The 20,019-nt window shown below is 46.7% G+C and overlaps 1 protein-coding gene across 4 annotated transcripts in view; it reads right to left on the bottom strand.

Moving 5' to 3' along the window:
* Positions 1 to 4,288: 4,288 nt before the first annotated feature.
* Positions 4,289 to 20,019, bottom strand: part of ptbp1b (polypyrimidine tract binding protein 1b) — a 30,935-nt gene continuing 15,204 nt past the window's right edge. For 3 of the 4 annotated variants that reach the window (XM_036007058.1, XM_036007055.1, XM_036007056.1), the window contains 9 exons: positions 19,071 to 19,181; positions 16,460 to 16,637; positions 15,303 to 15,389; positions 12,721 to 12,860; positions 11,824 to 11,857; positions 10,036 to 10,128; positions 8,343 to 8,559; positions 6,431 to 6,508; positions 4,289 to 4,805 (listed from right to left, as the gene is read on the bottom strand). In XM_036007058.1, the coding sequence (XP_035862951.1) occupies positions 4,673 to 4,805; positions 6,431 to 6,508; positions 8,343 to 8,559; positions 10,036 to 10,128; positions 11,824 to 11,857; positions 12,721 to 12,860; positions 15,303 to 15,389; positions 16,460 to 16,637; positions 19,071 to 19,181 (1,071 nt within the window). In that variant the 3' untranslated portion in view covers positions 4,289 to 4,672. The remainder of the gene's footprint in view (positions 4,806 to 6,430; positions 6,509 to 8,342; positions 8,560 to 10,035; positions 10,129 to 11,823; positions 11,858 to 12,720; positions 12,861 to 15,302; positions 15,390 to 16,459; positions 16,638 to 19,070; positions 19,182 to 20,019) is intronic. The other variant, XM_036007057.1, reaches the window with a different exon arrangement.

Genomic DNA, 20,019 nt, shown 5'->3' with positions numbered 1-20,019 from the left:
GTGTGTGTGTGTGTCTGAGTGTGTGTGTGTGTGTGTGTCAGTGTCACAGTGAATCTGTTGTGTGTCTGAGTGTTTGCTGCCACCTGCTGGTTCAGATTCCCCGGCACACGTCAGCTCTGATGTGGAAAGAGATAACTGATGTTATGATTAATAGACGTTAACCAGAGGGACCTCGGTTGGTGTGCATCCTGACAGTAAGCTGGACTGGAGGCGGCGTACCGTAAGGAACAAGGCCACTTTATTCATCATATAACGTCTGTCAGACCTGCTGCCCCGTGGCTATCAGGCAGTGGTGGCCAGAGTCTGTGTGTGTGTGGGTGTGTGTGTGTGTGTGTATGTGTCTCTGTGTGTGTGTGTCTCTGTGTGTGTGTGTGTGTGTGTGTCTGTGTCTGTGTCTCCGTGTGTGTGTGTGTGTGTGTCTCCGTGTGTGTGTGTGTCTCTGTGTGTGTGTGTGTGTCTGTGTCTCCGTGTGTGTGTCTCCGTGTGTGTGTGTGTGTGTCTCTGTGTGTGTGTGTGTGTGTGTCTGTGTGTCTCTCTGTGTGTGTATGTGTCTCCGTGTGTGTGTGTGTCTCTGTGTGTGTGTGTGTGTGAGACAGTGAGTCTGTTGTGTTTGAGTGTTTATACCATGGGGTAATATTTCCAGATTAAAGTTGTAATTGCCAGAAGTTGTAAAATGTACCACTTTAATTTGAGTGAATATCCAAGTTTGTCTTTCTATGTGAACAAAAATCTTGAGAACATCGAGTCAGAGAGGATACTGTGGTGTGTGTGAGTGTTGCTGAAGTGGAGATTTTTGGGCTCAAACATCGAAAAAAAACCTCAAAAACAAACTTGAAAACAACAAACTGGTCAGAGTTTTTAGATAAAAGTGATTTAATCTGGTTTTTGTCTTTGTAACACAAACAGTGTAAAGGCTCAGAACCGGTCGCACACTTTGAATCAAAATATACATCAGATACAAAACCACCAACCAATCAGCTCTCAGACACCTAACTGTGGTATAAAACACCTATGTACAGTTCAACCCCCCCCCCCCCCCCCCACCGCTGACTGACTGGTCCCGTCTCGCCTGAAGGGCCGCGATGCATTCAAGTCCCCTGGGAAGAACCTGTAACTGTGTCAGGAACACTGGACTTTGTGCGTTTCATTGTCCGACACAAACACAAAGGTACAAAACTATCGTGTGTGTGTGTGTCCCTGTCTGTGTGTCCCTGTGTGTGTGCATGTGTCTCTCTTAGTCGGTGTGTGTGTCTGTGTGTGCGTGTTTCTCAGTCTGTGTGTGTGTGCGTGTGTCTGTGTGCATGTGTCTGTCTCAGTCTGTGTGTGTGTGTGTGTGTGTGTGTGTGTGTGTGTGTGTGTGTGTGTGTGTGTGGTTGAAATAAACCCTTAATTCCCCCATTTACATGTGGAAATATGCTGGCTCTATACACGCTAAAAGTCCTGATTATTTACATGGAGTCTGGTGGAGTTTTCCCAAAAAGCCTGAGTCCTCAAATGTCTTGTTTTGTCCACAATCTCAAAGATATTCAGATTCCTGGATTAATCAGTGCAGCTCTAGACAGCGAAGTCTCATCTACCCAACCTCCCAGGGGCGCTGAATGCATCACGACTCGGAGGAACGCTTCAGTTCAGGCGCTGAAGTTCAGGCGGACATCTGAGCAGCTGGAATGTCGATGTAATAATATTAAGACACACAGATAAACCTTCTGGTTTCAGCAAAATTAGCGACGGCTGCGGGGCTTCTTCTCCATCAAACAAAAGAGGAATTAATACCTGATGTCCGACTTGGCGCTGATGCGTTCAAGGCACTCCGCGTTACATCTGCGAGAGGTGGGCTGAACCCAGAGAAGCAGTCGAGAAATTAACTTAAACAGTCCCACAGGAAAACGCCAGCGAGGCTTTAAAGGGTAACTACCGTCTCCATGTTTCTGAGTGACTGATGGGAACAACAGTCTTTGACATTGGTCCAGTATTAACTGAGAACCAAACTGTAATGTAAGTGTGCAGCTTGTATTTACGTCCCCTAAAAGTTCTGTTGTTGCTGCTGACAGACTCAGATTATTATTCTAAATGTCTGACAACATTATGGGATGGATCCCTACAGAGATAGACCTTTTAGTTAAAGAGTAAGATCCTTTTAGTTTAACATGAAACAGCCCCGAAATCACCATCACCAAACCCACCAGACTCCATGTAAATAATCAGGACTTTTAGTGTGTATAGAGCCAGCATATTTCCACCAGACTCCATGTAAATAATCAGGACTTTTAGCGTGTATAGAGCCAGCATATTTCTACATGTAAATTTGTAAACTAAGTGTGTATTTCAACCAAAACTAGAGCTGTGATGGTTGAAAAAGTGGAAAGACGACCCAAAAAGGCTTTTCTTAGTTTTTGTTTTGTTCCTGTCCACTTTGAATGAAGTGTGCTTAACGATGATAAAAGTGCTGATTATTTACATGGAGTCTGGTGGGTTTAGCGAACGCAATTTTGCGGATGTTTTTCTGTTCAAAAAAAGGATCTTACTCTTTGACTAAAAGGTCTATCTCTGTAGGGATCCATCCCATAATGTTGTCACACACTTAGAATAATAATCTGAGTCTGTCAGCAACAACAACAGAACTTTTAGTGACTAACTGCTGCTGAACATCAGTCCTCTAGGGTTACATTACAGCCTGTTTGTGGCTGCCTGTTACAGCGATGTGGCTCAACACTGGACCACTTTGACAGATTGTCGTTCCCATCAGTCACTCAGGGTCCAGGTAGTTACCCTCTAACCAGTTCATCATCTTTCTGTGTTCTTTAAAACCAGAAACCTGAGGCAGGCGGCGGGTTTGGTTGCATCTAAAAGGCCGTTTTTGGTTTCAGCTGTAGTGGATCACAAACTTATAAATAAAAACCGTTCAGAGAGGCTACGCCAGAGACGAGCTAAATCACAAACCCGACAGAAAACAAAACAACATTCAGATCGTAGAAAGGCAGCAGGAGAATAAACCGCCGAGACACCAACAACAAAAAATAAAAAACCAAACAAGGAAAAGTTCAGGAATGATTAAAATATTGCTACAATATTTGATTTGAATAAAACGTGATTGCATACATGAAAATACAGAAAATCAAAGGGGGAAAGTAAGGAATAAGGAGCATCTAAAAAAGGTCCAGCAAACCCGCTAAAACAAGTCAACAGTTGTCACGTTTGACGCTACAGTAACCAGCAGTACAAAAACACTACAACACCAATAAAATACACATAAAATAAGGATATATATCTGTAGTACATCAACAGTAAACCTTTCTCAACTGTAAACCTGCTCTTTGCCAATTTACAGAGGCATGATGGGAGATTTTTCGAGGTTATTCTGACTCGGGGGGATAAGGCACAGGGATCATTTGAAGGCCAAACGTGGCCTTTTTCTAAACGTGGCGACGGCAGCGTGGACTACCAACCGACGGCTTGAGGGTACGTTCAGGATTTCCCCCCCAAAACGTTGTCGGCGGGAGATATTTAAAGGGGGAACTTTCAAAGGAGAGGATTAGGTCCACAGGAGAACTGGGAATCTGACACGAAAGGAAGAAGTCGGAGTTAATAAAGTCGGAATTTTAACAACTTAACGGGCCGGCTACATTGCAGCGTAACATCTGCGGAGGATTGGTTGCAGCTGCCGCAGTGGCCCTGCTCTACGCCCTACTAGGCCGTGGTACGCCCTCCTAGGCTGTGGTACGCCCTGCTACGCCCTCCTAGGCTGTGGTACGCCCTGCCACGCCCTGCTAGGCCGTGGTACGCCCTGCTAGGCCGTGGTACACCCTGCTACACTGCATCGTAACGTATGTGAACGCTTCCACTATAACACATGAAACTGGCGACCACGGACAGACAGCAGCGTAGTGGTGCGTAACAACAGGACAGTCTTCTATTTATGGTTTTTACGGGAGGCCACAGACACGCACAGGCGCGCACACACACACACACAGGCGCGCACGCATACACACACACACACACACACTCAGAGGCACAGGCATACACACACAGAGGCGCACACACACACACACACACACACACACACACACACACACACACACACACACACACACGCGCAACAGTCCCACAAGGAAAGCTCTCCGTCTCGCCTGTGACTCCCACAATCCTTCGCCGTGCGGCGCTGCAGGTGGAGGCGGTTAAAAGATACATTCAGCAGCACGTCCGCTCCGCTAACGGTCCGCAGACGCTACGCGTTCAACGTAGCCGAAATGTTTGTTGGCGTTGACGAAAAATTACCTTAAACAAGTGACTTTAATTCCTTAATCCTGGGAATAAAGTCAAAAGGCAAGAGTGGCTTAAAGGACACAAATATACGAACGTGATCATAGTCATAATTCTGACTATAATCTGATAATTTTAAGTTATTCCAAAGAAATGCTGACAAACTGAGAATCCTGACTTTATTCCCAGACTTTCACTGACATTAAATCCAGACTTCTGACTCTAGTGTTTCTAACAATGACCCTAATCCTCTTTGAAGGCAAAGAACTTAAACATGAGTTTACAAAAATAATTTAACATCATGCACACCAGACTTCCCAGTGGGGGGTTTTCTGCGTTGGACATGCGTTGGAATGATGATGAGTGTAGTGGACGCCGTGGAGGCGAGGGTTGAGACGCCGGAGTCCCAGGCTCAGATGGAGGATTTGGAGAAGGAAACCCGCAGGTGGTGGTTCTCTCCCAGGTCGTGGTTGTGGAACTCGATGAGAGCCTCCACGGCCTCTTCCACCGAGCCCATCTGGATCAGAGCCATCTTGTGGTCCTTCCTGGAGGAAGAAAGCAGCAACACGTTACAGCAGGAACCTCAATAATGACCCCCCTTCATCAGCTGGACAGGGCTGCAGCTACACACACACACACACACACACACACACACACACACACACAGTCATACAGACACACAGTCATATACACACACACACACACACACACACACACACACACACAGAGATAGATAGACACACACACACACACACACACACACACAGTCATACAGACACACAGTCATATATACACACACACACACACACAGAGATAGATAGACACACACACACACACACACAGAGATAGACACACAGACATACAGACACACACACACACACACACAGAGATAGACACACACACACACACACACACACACACACATACAGAGATAGACACACACACACACACAGAGATAGACACACAGACACACACACACACACACAGAGATAGACACACACACACACCCACACAGACACACACACACACACACAGATAGACACACACACACACACACACACACACACACACACAGAGATAGACACACACACACACACACACACACACACACACACACACACACACACACACACACAGATAGACACACACACACACACAGAGATAGACACACACACACACACACACACACAGAGATAGACACACACACACACACACACACACACAGACACACACACACACAAACACAAAGACACACACACACAAACACACACACCAACCAACAACAATACAGCGATGTCAGCGATAAACATTTCAGAATAAGAAAAGGAAGTTGAAGGGAAGGCTGAGAGTTCAGGACAGAGACAGAGACAGAGGGACTCTGGGATGAGAGAGGGCAGTCTGAGAGACAGAGACAGGGACAGAGGGACTCTGGGATGAGAGAGGGCTGTCTGAGAGACAGAGACAGGGACAGAGGGACTCTGGGATGAGAGAGGGCAGTCTGAGAGACAGAGACAGAGGGACTCTGGGATGAGAGAGGGCAGTCTGAGAGACAGAGACAGAGACAGAGGGACTCTGGGATGAGAGAGGGCTGTCTGAGAGACAGAGACAGGGACAGAGGGACTCTGGGATGAGAGAGGGCAGTCTGAGAGACAGAGACAGAGACAGAGGGACTCTGGGATGAGAGAGGGCTGTCTGAGAGACAGAGACAGGGACAGAGGGACTCTGGGATGAGAGAGGGCAGTCTGAGAGACAGAGACAGGGACAGAGGGACTCTGGGATGAGAGAGGGCAGTCTGAGAGACAGAGACAGGGACAGAGGGACTCTGGGATGAGAGAGGGCAGTCTGAGAGACAGAGACAGAGGGACTCTGGGATGAGAGAGGGCAGTCTGGGAGACAGAGACAGAGACAGAGGGACTCTGGGATGAGAGAGGGCAGTCTGAGAGACAGAGACAGGGACAGAGGGACTCTGGGATGAGAGAGGGCAGTCTGAGAGACAGAGACAGAGGGACTCTGGGATGAGAGAGGGCAGTCTGAGAGACAGAGACAGAGACAGAGGGACTCTGGGATGAGAGAGGGCAGTCTGAGAGACAGAGACAGGGACAGAGGGACTCTGGGATGAGAGAGGGCTGTCTGAGAGACAGAGACAGGGACAGTAAACTCAAGGACTCACTGGAAGAACTTGAAGGCCTTGACCATAGCTCCTGAGGTGGAAAACAGCATCTTGAGGTCGTCCTCAACCACAGACGGGCTACAAACACAAAGGTAACGTTGGCATTAAAGGAAGGTGGCAGGTATGAATGTGGTATGGACTACATCAGGGGGGTCCAACCTTTCTTTATCTGAGGGCTACTTTAAAACAACTTTAAAAAGTGGCCAAGAGCTACTTGCATCACATAGCTACATCACTGAAATCTATGGCCCACAAAGTTACCTCCCTCACCTTTAATATCAGGGTCATTTTGGGTCTCAGTTTGTCAACCTATTGCCTGCTGTGTGTGTGTCTGTGTGTTGTGTATGTATGTATGTATGTATGTATGTATATGTGTGTGTGTGTCTGTCTCTATGTGTGTGTGTGTGTGTGTGTGTGTCTGTCTCTATGTGCGTGTGTCTGTCTCTGTGTGTGTGTGTGTGTGTGTGTGTGTGTTGTGTACCAGTCTATAGGTCCTGTACCAGTCTATAGGTCCTGTATCAGTCTAGAGGTCCTGTATCAGTCTAGAGGTCCTGTATCAGTCTATAGGTCCTGTACCAGTCTATAGGTCCTGTATCAGTCTATAGGTCCTGTACCAGTCTATAGGTCCTGTACCAGTCTATAGGTCCTGTATCAGTCTATAGGTCCTGTACCAGTCTATAGGTCCTGTACCAGTCTAGAGGTCCTGTATCAGTCTAGAGGTCCTGTATCAGTCTATAGGTCCTGTACCAGTCTATAGGTCCTGTATCAGTCTATAGGTCCTGTATCAGTCTAGAGGTCCTGTATCAGTCTAGAGGTCCTGTATCAGTCTATAGGTCCTGTATCAGTCTATAGGTCCTGTATCAGTCTACAGGTCCTGTATCAGTCTACAGGTCCTGTACCAGTCTATAGGTCCTGTACCAGTCTATAGGTCCTGTACCAGTCTATAGGTCCTGTACCAGTCTACAGGTCCTGTACCAGTCTATAGGTCCTGTATCAGTCTATAGGTCCTGTACCAGTCTATAGGTCCTGTACCAGTCTAGAGGTCCTGTATCAGTCTAGAGGTCTTGTATCAGTCTATAGGTCCTGTACCAGTCTATAGGTCCTGTACCAGTCTATAGGTCTTGTATCAGTCTATAGGTCCTGTACCAGTCTATAGGTCCTGTATCAGTCTACAGGTCCTGTATCAGTCTATAGGTCCTGTACCAGTCTAGAGGTCCTGTATCAGTCTAGAGGTCTTGTATCAGTCTATAGGTCCTGTATCAGTCTAGAGGTCCTGTATCAGTCTAGAGGTCCTGTACCAGTCTATAGGTCCTGTATCAGTCTAGAGGTCCTGTATCAGTCTAGAGGTCTTGCTAATTTAAATGAAGTTAACTGGTGATGTTCCTTGTTTGTGTTCTTCACCTGCGAGCTAAATTGCACGTGGTTGTTGATTCGATATAACAGCGATTGCTGAACGCCCACGTTTGTATTTTAGGAGCATTATTTACATGCTGAGTAGTTTCTCTGCACTAAGATCATGTAATTAATTCTGGGTTTACTGGTATTTGCTGCAGAATGCTGAGCCTGTATGTCAAGATCAAAGTTGGCCTATATAGTAACTCAAAAAATACAGTTCAATCACACAAGAAAATATGCCTCATTGTGTGAATAGAGGTGAATAAATATATTAGTTTGTGTTGCAGCGAAGAGTCAGGTCCGTTTCATGGGGGGGGACCTGCCCCCACTGCTAAAAAAAATCCTAAAGGAAACACTGTACCCTATTACCCTATTCTGTAAGTATTGGTTCAGGCACCGGCACTGTTTTAAAAGTATTGTTTTAGCACTGATATCGGGGAAAAAACCCAACGATAGCCAACCCTAGTCGAGAGCTACTTGTTGGAGAACTGGACTACATGACGATGGACGAACTTACGGGATGTTGGAGAGGTGCAGAGTGGCAGAAGGTGGGAAGATGTTGGAGTAGTTTTTGGAGCCCGGCTTCTTGAAGCGGTGCAGGGGGGAGTTGCTGTAGTCTTTGGTCAGACCTTGGTCCTCGTGGCCTTCGCGGGGAAGCTGAACGCTGGTGTGTTTGGACGGCGTGATGCGCAGAGGTTTCCCATGCAGCTGCTGGCCGCTCAGGTGGCTCATGGCTGCAAAGCAGACGGTGAAGAACGCTGCTCAGCTTTCTGACTGGAAGAAACTACTCCATGCACACACACTGTATATTCTGCACTCAACCCATTCAGTGTCTTCTCAAAAGGGTTCCCTCTCTCCCATCCAGATGTCTGAATGAAATGTCTCAAAACTCTCTGACTAGAGTCTGGAGAGTACACGTACAGTACATATAACTATTTCTACAATCCTTGATGTAAACATTGATAGTTTTCATAGCACAGCAGGTTAGAGAGAACTGTGTACAATTGGAGAATCTCTTTCACATCCAAGATAAATAATATGAAACTGAAATATACAGAAGCTTGCTAAAGTATTCATACCCCTTGAACTTTCCCACATTTTGTCAAATTACAACCACAAATGTAAATGTAAATGTATTTTATTGGGATAAAATACCAACAAAAGCGGTGCATAACTGTGAAGTGGAAGGAAAATGATACATGGCTGAAAAGTGTGGCGTGCAAAAGAATTCAGCGCCCTTTACTCTGATAGCCCCTAAATAAAATCCAGTGCAACCAATTGCCTTCAAAAGTCCCCTAGTTAGTAAATAGAGTCCAGCTGTGTGTAATCTAATCTCAGTATGAATACAGCTGTTCTGTGAAGGCCTCAGGTTTGAACATTAGTGAACAAACGGCATCATGAAGCCCAAGGAACATACCAGACAGGGCAGGATCAAGTTGTGGTATGCATCTTATCAAAGAGGCCCCAGAGAAAGGACTCTAGCATGGAGAATCTGCTGCCACAGAGCTACAGCTGGCACTGAGCCTGTGTGTGTGGGACGTTACCTAGCTGAGTGTGTGTGTGTGTGTGTGTGTGTGTGTGTGTGTGTGTGTGTGTGTGTGTGTGTGTGTGTGCAGGACATTACCTAGCTGAGCCTGTGTGTGTGTGTGTGTGTGTGTGTGTGTGTGTGTGTGTGTGTGCAGGACGTTACCTAGCTGAGCCTGTGTGTGTGTGTGTGTGTGTGTGTGTGTGTGTGTGTGTGTGTGCAGGACATTACCTAGCTGAGCCTGTGTGTGTGTGTGTGTGTGTGTGTGTGTGTGTGTGTGTGCAGGACGTTACCTAGCTAAGCCTGTGTGTGTGTGTGTGTGTGTGTGTGTGTGTGTGTGTGTGTGTGTGCAGGACGTTACCTAGCTGAGTGTGTGTGTGTGTGTGTGTGTGTGTGCAGGATGTTACCTAGCTGAGCCTCTGTGTGTGTGTGTGTGTGTGTGTGTGTGTGTGTGTGTGTGTGTGTGTGTGTGTGTGTGCAGGACGTTACCTAGCTGAGCCTGTGTGTGTGTGTGTGTGTGTGTGTGTGTGTGTGTGTGTGTGCAGGACGTTACCTAGCTGAGTGTGTGTGTGTGTGTGTGTGTGTGCAGGACGTTACCTAGCTGAGCCTGTGTGTGTGTGTGTGTGTGTGCAGGACGTTACCTAGCTGAGCCTGTGTGTGTGTGTGTGTGTGTGCAGGACGTTACCTAGCTGAGCCTGTGTGCAGTCCGACATCTGAACCAGAGCGTTCTCCTTCTTGTTGAACAGAATCTTCACTCTCATCACGTCGCCATAAACACCTTAACACACAGCCGCAAACACACACACACACACACACACACACACACACACACACACACACAGGTTACATCCTTCACACAGACACAGAGACCAAGACGTACAGCTACTCTCTGGTAACCCACCTGCTGAACCCCTGATTCCCTTATCATAACCACGTGTCCAACTCAAGGCCCACTGTTTCTCACACTGTTGGTGCTTTTTTCAATGTTTTTGTCACTGTTTTTTCGGCTAGTTGTGGACCAACCGAAGGGGGGGGGGCAGCAGAGACCGGGAACCAACGCTGACGAATTTGGGAGTTTTAATTTAAAAGGCCGGAGTTTCTGGATGTTTAAACACAGGAAATGAAGTGAGGAAATTAAGGGCAAGGGTCAGAGGAAATCAAATAGCAGATTACACCGTGTAGGAGCTATGAGCTATGAATTCTGGGAGTGTCGGCGAGCAGCTGATTCAGCACTGAGGACATGCAAACTGAAAGAAACCCGGCATGCAAACTCAGAACCTGAGAATCAGACGAAACACAATAAATGCAGCTCGGATGAAAACAATCTGTCGCATTCAAGCACCGACACACAACTGTGAACTTTTAGAGGGCCGGCCGTGGTGTCGGCAGGATAGGAAAACGCTTTGTTCGGTCAGTTTTCGTCTGGTTTTGGGTCAGTTTTCGTCTGGTTTTGGGTCAGTTTTCGTCTGGTTTTGGGTCAGTTTTCGGCTGGTTTTGGGTCAGTTTTCGGCTGGTTTTCGGTCAGTTTTCGGCTGGTTTTTCAGTCAGTTTTCGGCTGGTTTTCAGTCAGTTTTCGGCTGGTTTTGGGTCAGTTGTCGTCTGGTTTTGGGTCAGTTGTCGTCTGGTTTTGGGTCAGTTTTCGGCTGGTTTTGGGTCAGTTTTCTGCTGGTTTTGGGTCAGTTTTCGGCTGGTTTTTCAGTCAGTTTTCGGCTGGTTTTCGGTCAGTTTTCGGCTGGTTTTCGGTCAGTTTTCGGCTGGTTTTCAGTCAGTTTTCGGCTAGTTTTCGGCTGGTTTTTCAGTCAGTTTTTGGCTGGTTTTCGGTCAGTTTTCAGTCAGTTTTCGGTCAGTTTTCGGCTGGTTTTCGGCTGGTTTTCGGCTGGTTTTTCAGTCCGTTTTCGGCTGGTTTTCGGTCAGTTTTCGGCTGGTTTTCAGTCAGTTTTTGGTCAGTTTTCGGCCGATCTTCGGTCATTTTTTTTGGTGATCCAGAATGAAAATGACTGTTTTTCTGCTCGGAGTGGAGATGTGTTAATATCCTGACGTATATTTTAATTTGGTCAAAATCTGTGGAAAGTTCTGCGTCTACAGATTCTGTGGGACACGTCTTTTGAGAGACTGATATTAAAAAAGATAAGCTGCAGCAAAGTCAAGCTTCCTGTAGTCTTAACTCACTTAACGTTATCCATCTTTTACTAAGGAATGGCTTTCCTATCTTGATTTAAACTTTCATATTTATTCTTTTCCATTTCTAAATCTTCTTCACTTTGAGTCAGTGTGTGTTTGTTCCGGGTGTTAAAAACTCTTCTTAAAGTCAAATCTAAAGCTGCAAATATTGTGAATAAACTCAAATCAACACAAAATCTGACAAAACCAGAAGACATTCAATTCTCCTTAAAATCAGAAAACAAACAAATGAAAAAGAAGAAAAATCAAACAAACATGAAGGTAAAATCAGACCAATCAGGAGACAACGTACCGAAGAGAATAAAGAGGCAGTGGGGCGTAACTCTCTTTAGAGACAGCGGCAGAGAAGGCAGCGAGGGACAGGACAGGTAAAGGTGGGAGGGCAGGACAGGTGGAGGGTCCGAGGCGTTTCCATGGCAACAAATTAAAAAAAGGGAAAAAAAGACAGGTGAGGGGTCAATCAGGAGGTTAATTACCTTTGCAGAGGAGAGAGTGTGTGTGTGTTTAATGTGTGTCTGTGTGTGTGTTTAATGTGTGTGTGTGTGTGTGTCTGTGTGTCTGTGTGTGTGCAAGTGTGTGTGTGTGTCTCTGTGTGTGTGTGTGTGTGTGCGTGTGTGTGTGTGTGTCTCTGTGTGTGTGTGTAAGTGTGTGAGTGTGCGAGTGTGTGTGTGTGTGTGTGTGTGTGTGCACGCGCGCATGCGAGTGTGTGTCTGTGTGTGCGAGTGTGTGTGTCTGTGTTGTGTCTCTGTGTCTGTGTCTCTGTGTGTGTGTGTGTGTCTCTGTGTGTGTGTGTGTCTCTCTGTGTGTGTGTGTGTGTGTGTGTGTCTCTCTCTGTGTGTGTGTGTGTGTGTGTGTGTGTGTGTGTGTGTGTGTGTGTATAGTCATTAAAAACATTACAGGAAGTCAAGACGAGATAAAAAGGTAAAACATGTATTTTTGTTTTTTGTTTATAAGATAATCTTTAGAAACCATCCAAAAATCAAGGGTTAAATATATCAAATCAACGGGATTTTTACTTCCAGAACCAGACTTTTTGTCACTTATTTTGTAACTTTTGTTGTCGCTTTTACATCGCCTTGTTCAACGCCAAATTAGGTCGAAAAAGGGCGACAACAAAAGGCGCCAGAATCTAAGCGCTGCAGAGACAGGAGCCAGAGAGGACGCCGTTTGGCGGGCTGTGTGGACTCACCTCGGGGTTGAGGTTGCTGACCAGCAGGACAGAGACTCCAGCAGACATGTGGGGGGGGAACCCCAGCCGGGCGCCGCCAGGGAGGGACAGCGAGGCCAGGCCGGGTAGAGTCTGGACCAGGCCCGGGTAGTGGGAGGACACTGGGGGGGGGGGGGGGGGGGGGGGCAGGGGGGAGTCAGACTGAGACACTAACTGCTCTTTAACAGACATATAATGTCATCATGCTTAAATAATCTAAGTCTTTCACGGGATACACTACAGGCACAAACATAGGTGTGTCTGTGTGTTTGTGTGTGTGTGTGTGTGTGTGTGTCTGTGTGTGTCAGTGTGTGTGTGTGTGTGTGTCTGTGTGTGTGTGTCTGTGTTAATTTCGTTGACGAAGACTATGACGAAAAATATTCGTCAACGAACCTTTTTCACGGACGAAAACTAAATAAAAACTAAATAAAAAGTCAGATATGATGACGAAGACTGACGAAATATAACAGACACTTTAGTCAACGAATAAAAATGAGACAAAAATGTTAGAGGGACAAATGGAGAAGAGATCAGGATATATATATATATATATATATATCTCCATGGGCGCAACAGCTAAACAAACGCAGCAGCAGTTACACAGGAGGACGAGTTTGCAGAACTTTGCACAGTTTCGAGGACGTTTTCACAACAGTAAGGTTGTTTACATTATACTTAGTCGTGTCTTAGTTACACAGCTTTGGCTGATTTCAGTTGACTTGGCTCGTTAGCAACAGGCTAACATTTTGCAGTGCACCCGGTCTGAGAGCAATGACCTGTCTGATGAACAACAGGAATGTCAGAGCTAGGTCTAGGACCAACCGTTAAATCTGTGTCTGTATTGCATATTCAAACTTTAATACCATTCCATAACAGACTGATGGATACTTCCAATGACCGGAAATTCTGGAGAAACATTTAGTCACCTAAATCCACTGTAGATTTAGTCGACTAAAATCTGCTAATATTTAAATAATAAATAAATATTTTAAGACTAAAAGACTTAAGACTATCCATCCATCTTCGTCTGCTTATCCGGTGTTGGGTCGCGGGGGTAGCAGCTCCAGCAGGGGACCCCAAACTTCCCTTTCCCGAGCCACATTAACCAGCTCCGACTGGGGGATCCCGAGGCGTTCCCAGGCCAGGTTGGAGATATAATCCCTCCACCTAGTCCTGGGTCTTCCCCGAGGCCTCCTCCCAGCTGGACGTGCCTGGACCACCTCCCTAGGGAGGCGCCCAGGGGGCATCCTTACCAGATGCCCGAACCACCTCAACTGGCTCCTTTCGACGCGAAGGAGCAGCGGCTCTACTCCGAGCTCCTCATGGATGACTGAGCTTCTCACCCTATCTCTAAGGGAGACACCAGCCACCCTCCTGAGGAAACCCATGTCGGCAGCTTGTACCCTGGATCTGGTTCTTTCGGTCATGACCCAGCCTTCATGACCATAGGTGAGGGTAGGAACGGAAACTGACCGGTAGATTGAGAGCTTTGCCTTCTGGCTCAGCTCTCTTTTCGTCACAACGGTGCGATGAATTGAATGTAATACCGCACCCGCTGCGCCGATTCTCCGACCAATCTCCCGCTCCATTGTCCCCTCACTCGCGAACAGGACCCCAAGGTACTTGAACTCCTTCACTTGGGGTAAGACTAGACTTAAGACTAGACTAAGACTAAAACTCTTATGATATTTAGTCTACTAAAACTAGACTAAGACTAAAAGACGTAAGACTAGACTAAAATATGACTAAAACTAAATGGTGTGTTATTCAAAAGACTAAGACCAAGACTAAATCAGAATTTGCTGTCAAAATTAACACTGGTATGTGTGTGTCTGTGTGTGTGTTGTGAGTTGGAGCAGAGTGTTTTGAGGTGATTAATGTTGGTAAGGTTACACACCAACCAGACGGCCGACCGTCGGCAGTAAAGTCAGTCGAACTGATCAGTCGGGTCCCCGAGCTCCAAAAGAATGCCTCAAAACACACTGAGGAGACGCCGACTTGAGCGTACGCTCTGCACGTAATACATCTCCATAGCAGCAGGCGGCGCTGCCCTGTCCTGTCTCCGACTGCCCTGTCTTGTCTCCGACTGTCCTGTCTCCGACTGCCCTGTCTTGTCTCCGACTGCCCTGTCCTGTCTCCGACTGCCCTGTCTCCGACTGTCCTGAAGGCCGACGGCTCCTCCAAAAGACGACGGCACGAACACACCTCTCGACTCGAGTCACCGACCTCGCCAGACGGTCCGACGGCCGATAATCGGCTCTGTGCGTCAGCGCCCTTAACCTGTATCGCCATCAAAGACAAACTGAAGTAGTGAATTGAATAAAACTCTCGCCCGCTGATGAAATAGTTTTGGGCATTCGTCTTTAATTAACCTGCACACGCATGACCATTACATATATCTATGAAATATATATATGGGAACTATTTATAGTGGAACGAGAGGTGGGAAAACTACGAGCTTTGGCTTCGTCACGCTACTTTTCGGACAAATTGAAGACATTGTTTGCACTTTCCATATGTTATTTCTTCCTTTAGGTGCGTTTGTTTCGCCCACTCAGACTGACCTGTAGGTTGGAGGTTGAAGGCGGGGAAGGCGTGCGGCGCTCCGTAGGGACCGGCTGAGATGATACCTGGAGCTGAGGAGAACAAACCTGAGTCACAGGTTCAGAGGTTACGTCTGTCATCTGCACATTCACTAACATCACACACCTTCAGGAAGCTCACATCCATTAACAGGAACTGTACATTAAAGATCAAAGGGTCTGAAATATGATGTTGGTGTGTGTGTGTCTGTGTGTGTGTGTGTCTGTGTGTGTGTCTGTGTTTGTGTGTTTGTGCGTCTCTGTGTTTGTGTGTCTCTGTGTGTGTCAGTGTTTGTGTGTCAGTGTTTGTGTGTGTGTCTCTCTGTGTGTGTCAGTGTTTGTGTGTCTGTGTCTCTGTGTGTGTCAGTGTTTGTGTGTTTGTGTGTCTCTGTGTTTGTGTGTCTCTGTGTTTGTGTGTGTGTGTGTGTGTCTCTCTGTGTGTGTCAGTGTTTGTGTGTGTGTGTGTGTGTGTGTGTGTCTTTGTGTGTGTCTCTGTATGTGTCTCTGTGTGTGTGTGTGTGTGTGTGTGTGTGTGTGTGTGTGTGTGTGTCTCTGTGTGTCTCTGTGTGTGTCTCTGTGTGTGTGTGTGTGTGTGTGTGTGTGTGTGTGTGTCTGTGCGTCTCTGTGTCTCTCTGTGTGTCTGTCTGTCTGTGTGTGTCTCTGTGTGTGTGTCTCTGTGTGTGTGTGTGTGTGTGTGTCTGTGTCTGTGTCTCTGTGTGTGTGTGTGTGTGTGTGTGTCTCTGTGTCTGTGCGTGCGTCTGTGTGTCTCTGTGTGTGTGTGTGTGTGTCTGTGTCTGTGTGTGTCTGTGTCTGTGTCTGTGTGTCTGTGTGTCTGTGTGTGTGTGTGTGTGTGTGTGTGTGTGTGTGTGTGTGTGTGTGTGTGTGTGTGTGTGTGCGTCTCTGTGTCTCTCTGTGTCTCTCTGTGTCTCTCTGTGTCTGTCTGTGTGTGTCTCTGTCTGTCTGTGTGTGTCTGTGTGTGTGTCTCTCTGTGTGTCTCTCTGTCTGTCTGTGTGTGTCTGTCTGTGTGTCTCTCTGTGTGTGTGTGTGTGTGTGTGTGTGTGTGTGTGTGTGTGTGTGTGTGTGTGTGTGTGTCTGTCTGTGTGTCTCTCTGTGTGTGTGTCTGTGTCTGTCTCTCTTACTGAAGGCTGTGGCCATGCCCGGGTGCTCCATGCTGGGCTGGCTGTCTCCGCTGGGCAGGTCCGGTCTGGTGAAGTCGCGGCTCTTCTCGTTGTTGTACTTGACGTTGAGGCTGGTGAGTTTGGAGAAGCTGATCCTCAGAGTGCAGCAGCCGTTGTAGATGTTCTGTCCGTCCAGAGACTGCAGCACACACATCAGCGCTCAACACAACTCCACATCTACACTGCTACGTTTAGCTTTCAACACCAATATCTTCTGCTACGTTTAGGCCTCCCCTCCACAATACTTGGCCGTTTACGAGCCCCTAAACCGGAGACATTTGGAAACACTGCTGCCACCCGTTTGGTTAGAAAGCTGCAGGGTTAGGGCTGCACAATTAATCAAATTTTAATCACAATCACGATTTTGGCTTCCCACGATCAAATTCACGTGATCAAGCAATATTTAAAATGCTTCATTCCGTTCATAGAACGCTCCGTAAACCACTCTCTGATCACGTGCCTCCATGAGCCAATCAGAGTGGTTCCCTGCACCGCGCAGCTTAGTTTAGATGTAGACGGTCACAGAGGACAGAGTAACGTGAGGAAAACTCCACAACAGATAGCAGTCGGTCATAAGTCGTCATAAGGTGTACCAGTTTACCTGTAAACACAACATTTAGTCCCGTCTGTGTAGTTTTTCAGACAACAGCAGTGACCAGAGCTAGTTTGAGTCTGTTAGCTCATAGCTTTAGCGGCAGACTGTTGTACGTCCCGCTACACGCTCACACTCCACCGTTTAGCTGTCAGCATTTTAGCCGTGTTTATTACTGTAGCTAACGCTAGGCTAACATTAGCTGCTGTGTAACATGTTATTAGTGTTTACTAGCTAACGGTAGGCTAACGTTAGCTGCTGTGTAACCTGTTATTAGTGTTTACTAGCTAACGGTAGGCTAACGTTAGCTGCTGTGTAACCTGTTATTAGTGTTTACTAGCTAACGGTAGGCTAACGTTAGCTGCTGTGTAACCTGTTATTAGTGTTTACTAGCTAACGGTAGGCTAACGTTAGCTGCTGGTTAACCTGTTATTAGTGTTTACTGTATCTAATGGTAGGCTAACGTTAGCTGCTGTGTAACGTGTTATTAGTGTTTACTGTATCTAATGGTAGGCTAACGTTAGCTGCTGTGTAACCTGTTATTAGTGTTTACTAGCTAACGGTAGGCTAACGTTAGCTGCTGTGTAACCTGTTATTAGTGTTTACTAGCTAACGGTAGGCTAACGTTAGCTGCTGTGTAACCTGTTATTAGTGTTTACTAGCTAACGGTAGGCTAACGTTAGCTGCTGTGTAACCTGTTATTAGTGTTTACTAGCTAACGGTAGGCTAACGTTAGCTGCTGTGTAACCTGTTATTAGTGTTTACTAGCGTGACGTGCAGCGATGTTTCTGGTGCCTCTAACGTCTGTTTTAGAGCATCAGAGCAACGCAGACATTTAAGTGGTACCGTAATCCGTGTTGCTATTTCGTCCAGTAGATACCGGGCACTGGTGCTCTATTGGCACCAGATTTTAACATGGCGCCGTTAACGTGAACAGAAAATTGCGTCGCCTGTATCTTTTCACAGCAAACGCGCATGTTTGGAAAGCGGTCGCACGACAACTGAAATGGCTCCTTCATAGTTTCCTTCAACAAAGGAGGAATGTAGCGCCATATGGATGTGAAAGCAGTTATAATTAGCCTATGTGACAACACAATTAGTTTTGGTTAAAATCAACAAATAATCGTGATCAATATATTGATCAAAGTAATCGTGATTATCATTTTGGCCATAATCGTGCAGCCCTATGCAGGGTTGCTTTGTAGTCTGGACGGACACAAACTGAGACATTTGGACAGGATGCTGCCTGTCGGTCAGTCTTATCAGTTAGGTAGCTTACAGACCTTTCAGTCACAGTTCCACCGTGATAATAAATCTTGCATGTTGTTCTTTCTCCAAAGGATTGTCTGTGTTTTAAACTTCTACATCCATGATTTCCAACCGCAGAGTAACGTCAGACAATCTGCTTCCTGTTTACAACGTCATGTACGTGCCCAGTAGAGGTGGGAATCTTCACTGATCTCCCGATTCCATTACGATTATCATGTCAGCGATTCGATATCACGATGCATCACGATGCGTCAAATACATTCTTCTATTAAAGCCATATAGGATATTTAATTCATAGCTTTTCAAGCTTCAACAACCAAACATTCTGCAGTGCTCTGATACTAAATAAATTGGATATTAAAACTACAGCACTGATCACATGGCACTTCCTGAATGTGCAAAACATACCAGAATATGTCAACGGAAAGGTTAGGCATGCATTGAATTATAAACAGAAATAATCGATTATGGCCCGGCCGATTATCGATGCAGCATCGTCCACGTCCACGATTCAATGCATCCATTATTAGATTCATTTCAACACCTCTAGTGCCCAGTGTGTGAACGGTCATGTGATATATGATGTCAGACGTGTTATTGTGTATGGACGCAGATTAGTTCTAAAACTAGTGTGGACGGAGGTCCTTTCTGTCCCTAAACGTAGCAGTGGAGCTGCTTTCTGAACCGTGTGTTAGTGTGTGTGAGGCTCACCAGTTTAGCTGACTGGGCGGACGCTCCGTCAGGATACTGCAGCAGCGCCTGGAACTGGCTGTTCTTGGTGAACACGATGATCCTCAGCACCGTGCCGAACTTTGAGAAGATCTGTGGACGGGACAGGAAACCGGAGGCAAACTTATTTACAGGTAAGAAGAATATAAACAGGATTTGAGCTTCCTGAACGGTTATTTTTACCTCTTTTGGGGAGTGGGTTGTCTTTCATATTTTTTGGTGTGTGCAAGTGTGTGTGTATATACGTGTGTGCTTGCATGTGTGTCTGTGCATGTGCGTGTGTGTATATATGTGTGCTTGCGTGCGTGTCTGTGTGTGTGTCTGTGCGTGTGTGTGTGTGTCTGTACGGTTCTGTGTGTGTCTGTGTGTGTCTGTGCGTGTGTCTTTCTGTGCGTGTGTGTATGTGTGTCTGCGTCTGTACATGTGTCTGTGGACACGTGTGTGTGTGTGTATATGTGTGTGCTTGCGTGTGTGTGTGTCTGTGTGCGTGTGTGTATGTGCGTCTGTACATGTGTCTGTGCACGCATGTGTGTGTGTCTGTGTGCGTGTGTGTGTGTGTATATGTGTGTGTGTCTGTGCGTGTGTGTCTATGCATGTCTGTGTGTGGGTGTGTGTGTGTTTGTGTCTGTGCGTGTGTCTATGCGTGTCTCTGTGTGTGTGTGTGTGTGTGTGTGTGTGTGTCTGTGCGTGTCTGTGTGTCTGTGTGTGTGTCTATGTCTGTGTGTGTGTGTGCATGTGTCTGTGCGTGCGCGTGTCTGTGCGTTTGTCTGTGCGTGTGTGTGTGTGTCTGTGCGTGTGCGTCTGTGCGTGTGTGTCTGTGTGTGTGTGTGTGTGTGTGTGTGTGTCTGTGCGTGTGTGTGTGTGTGCGTGTGTGTCTGTGCGTGTGTGTGTGTCTGTGTGTGTCTGCACGTGTGTGTGTGTCTGTGTGTGT

Source organism: Sander lucioperca, chromosome 11 (assembly GCF_008315115.2).
Source record: "Sander lucioperca isolate FBNREF2018 chromosome 11, SLUC_FBN_1.2, whole genome shotgun sequence".
NCBI classification, from domain to species: Eukaryota; Metazoa; Chordata; class Actinopteri; order Perciformes; family Percidae; genus Sander; species Sander lucioperca.
Note: the sequence above shows the minus strand (reverse complement) of the source record. Positions and strands in the feature narration are given on the sequence as shown.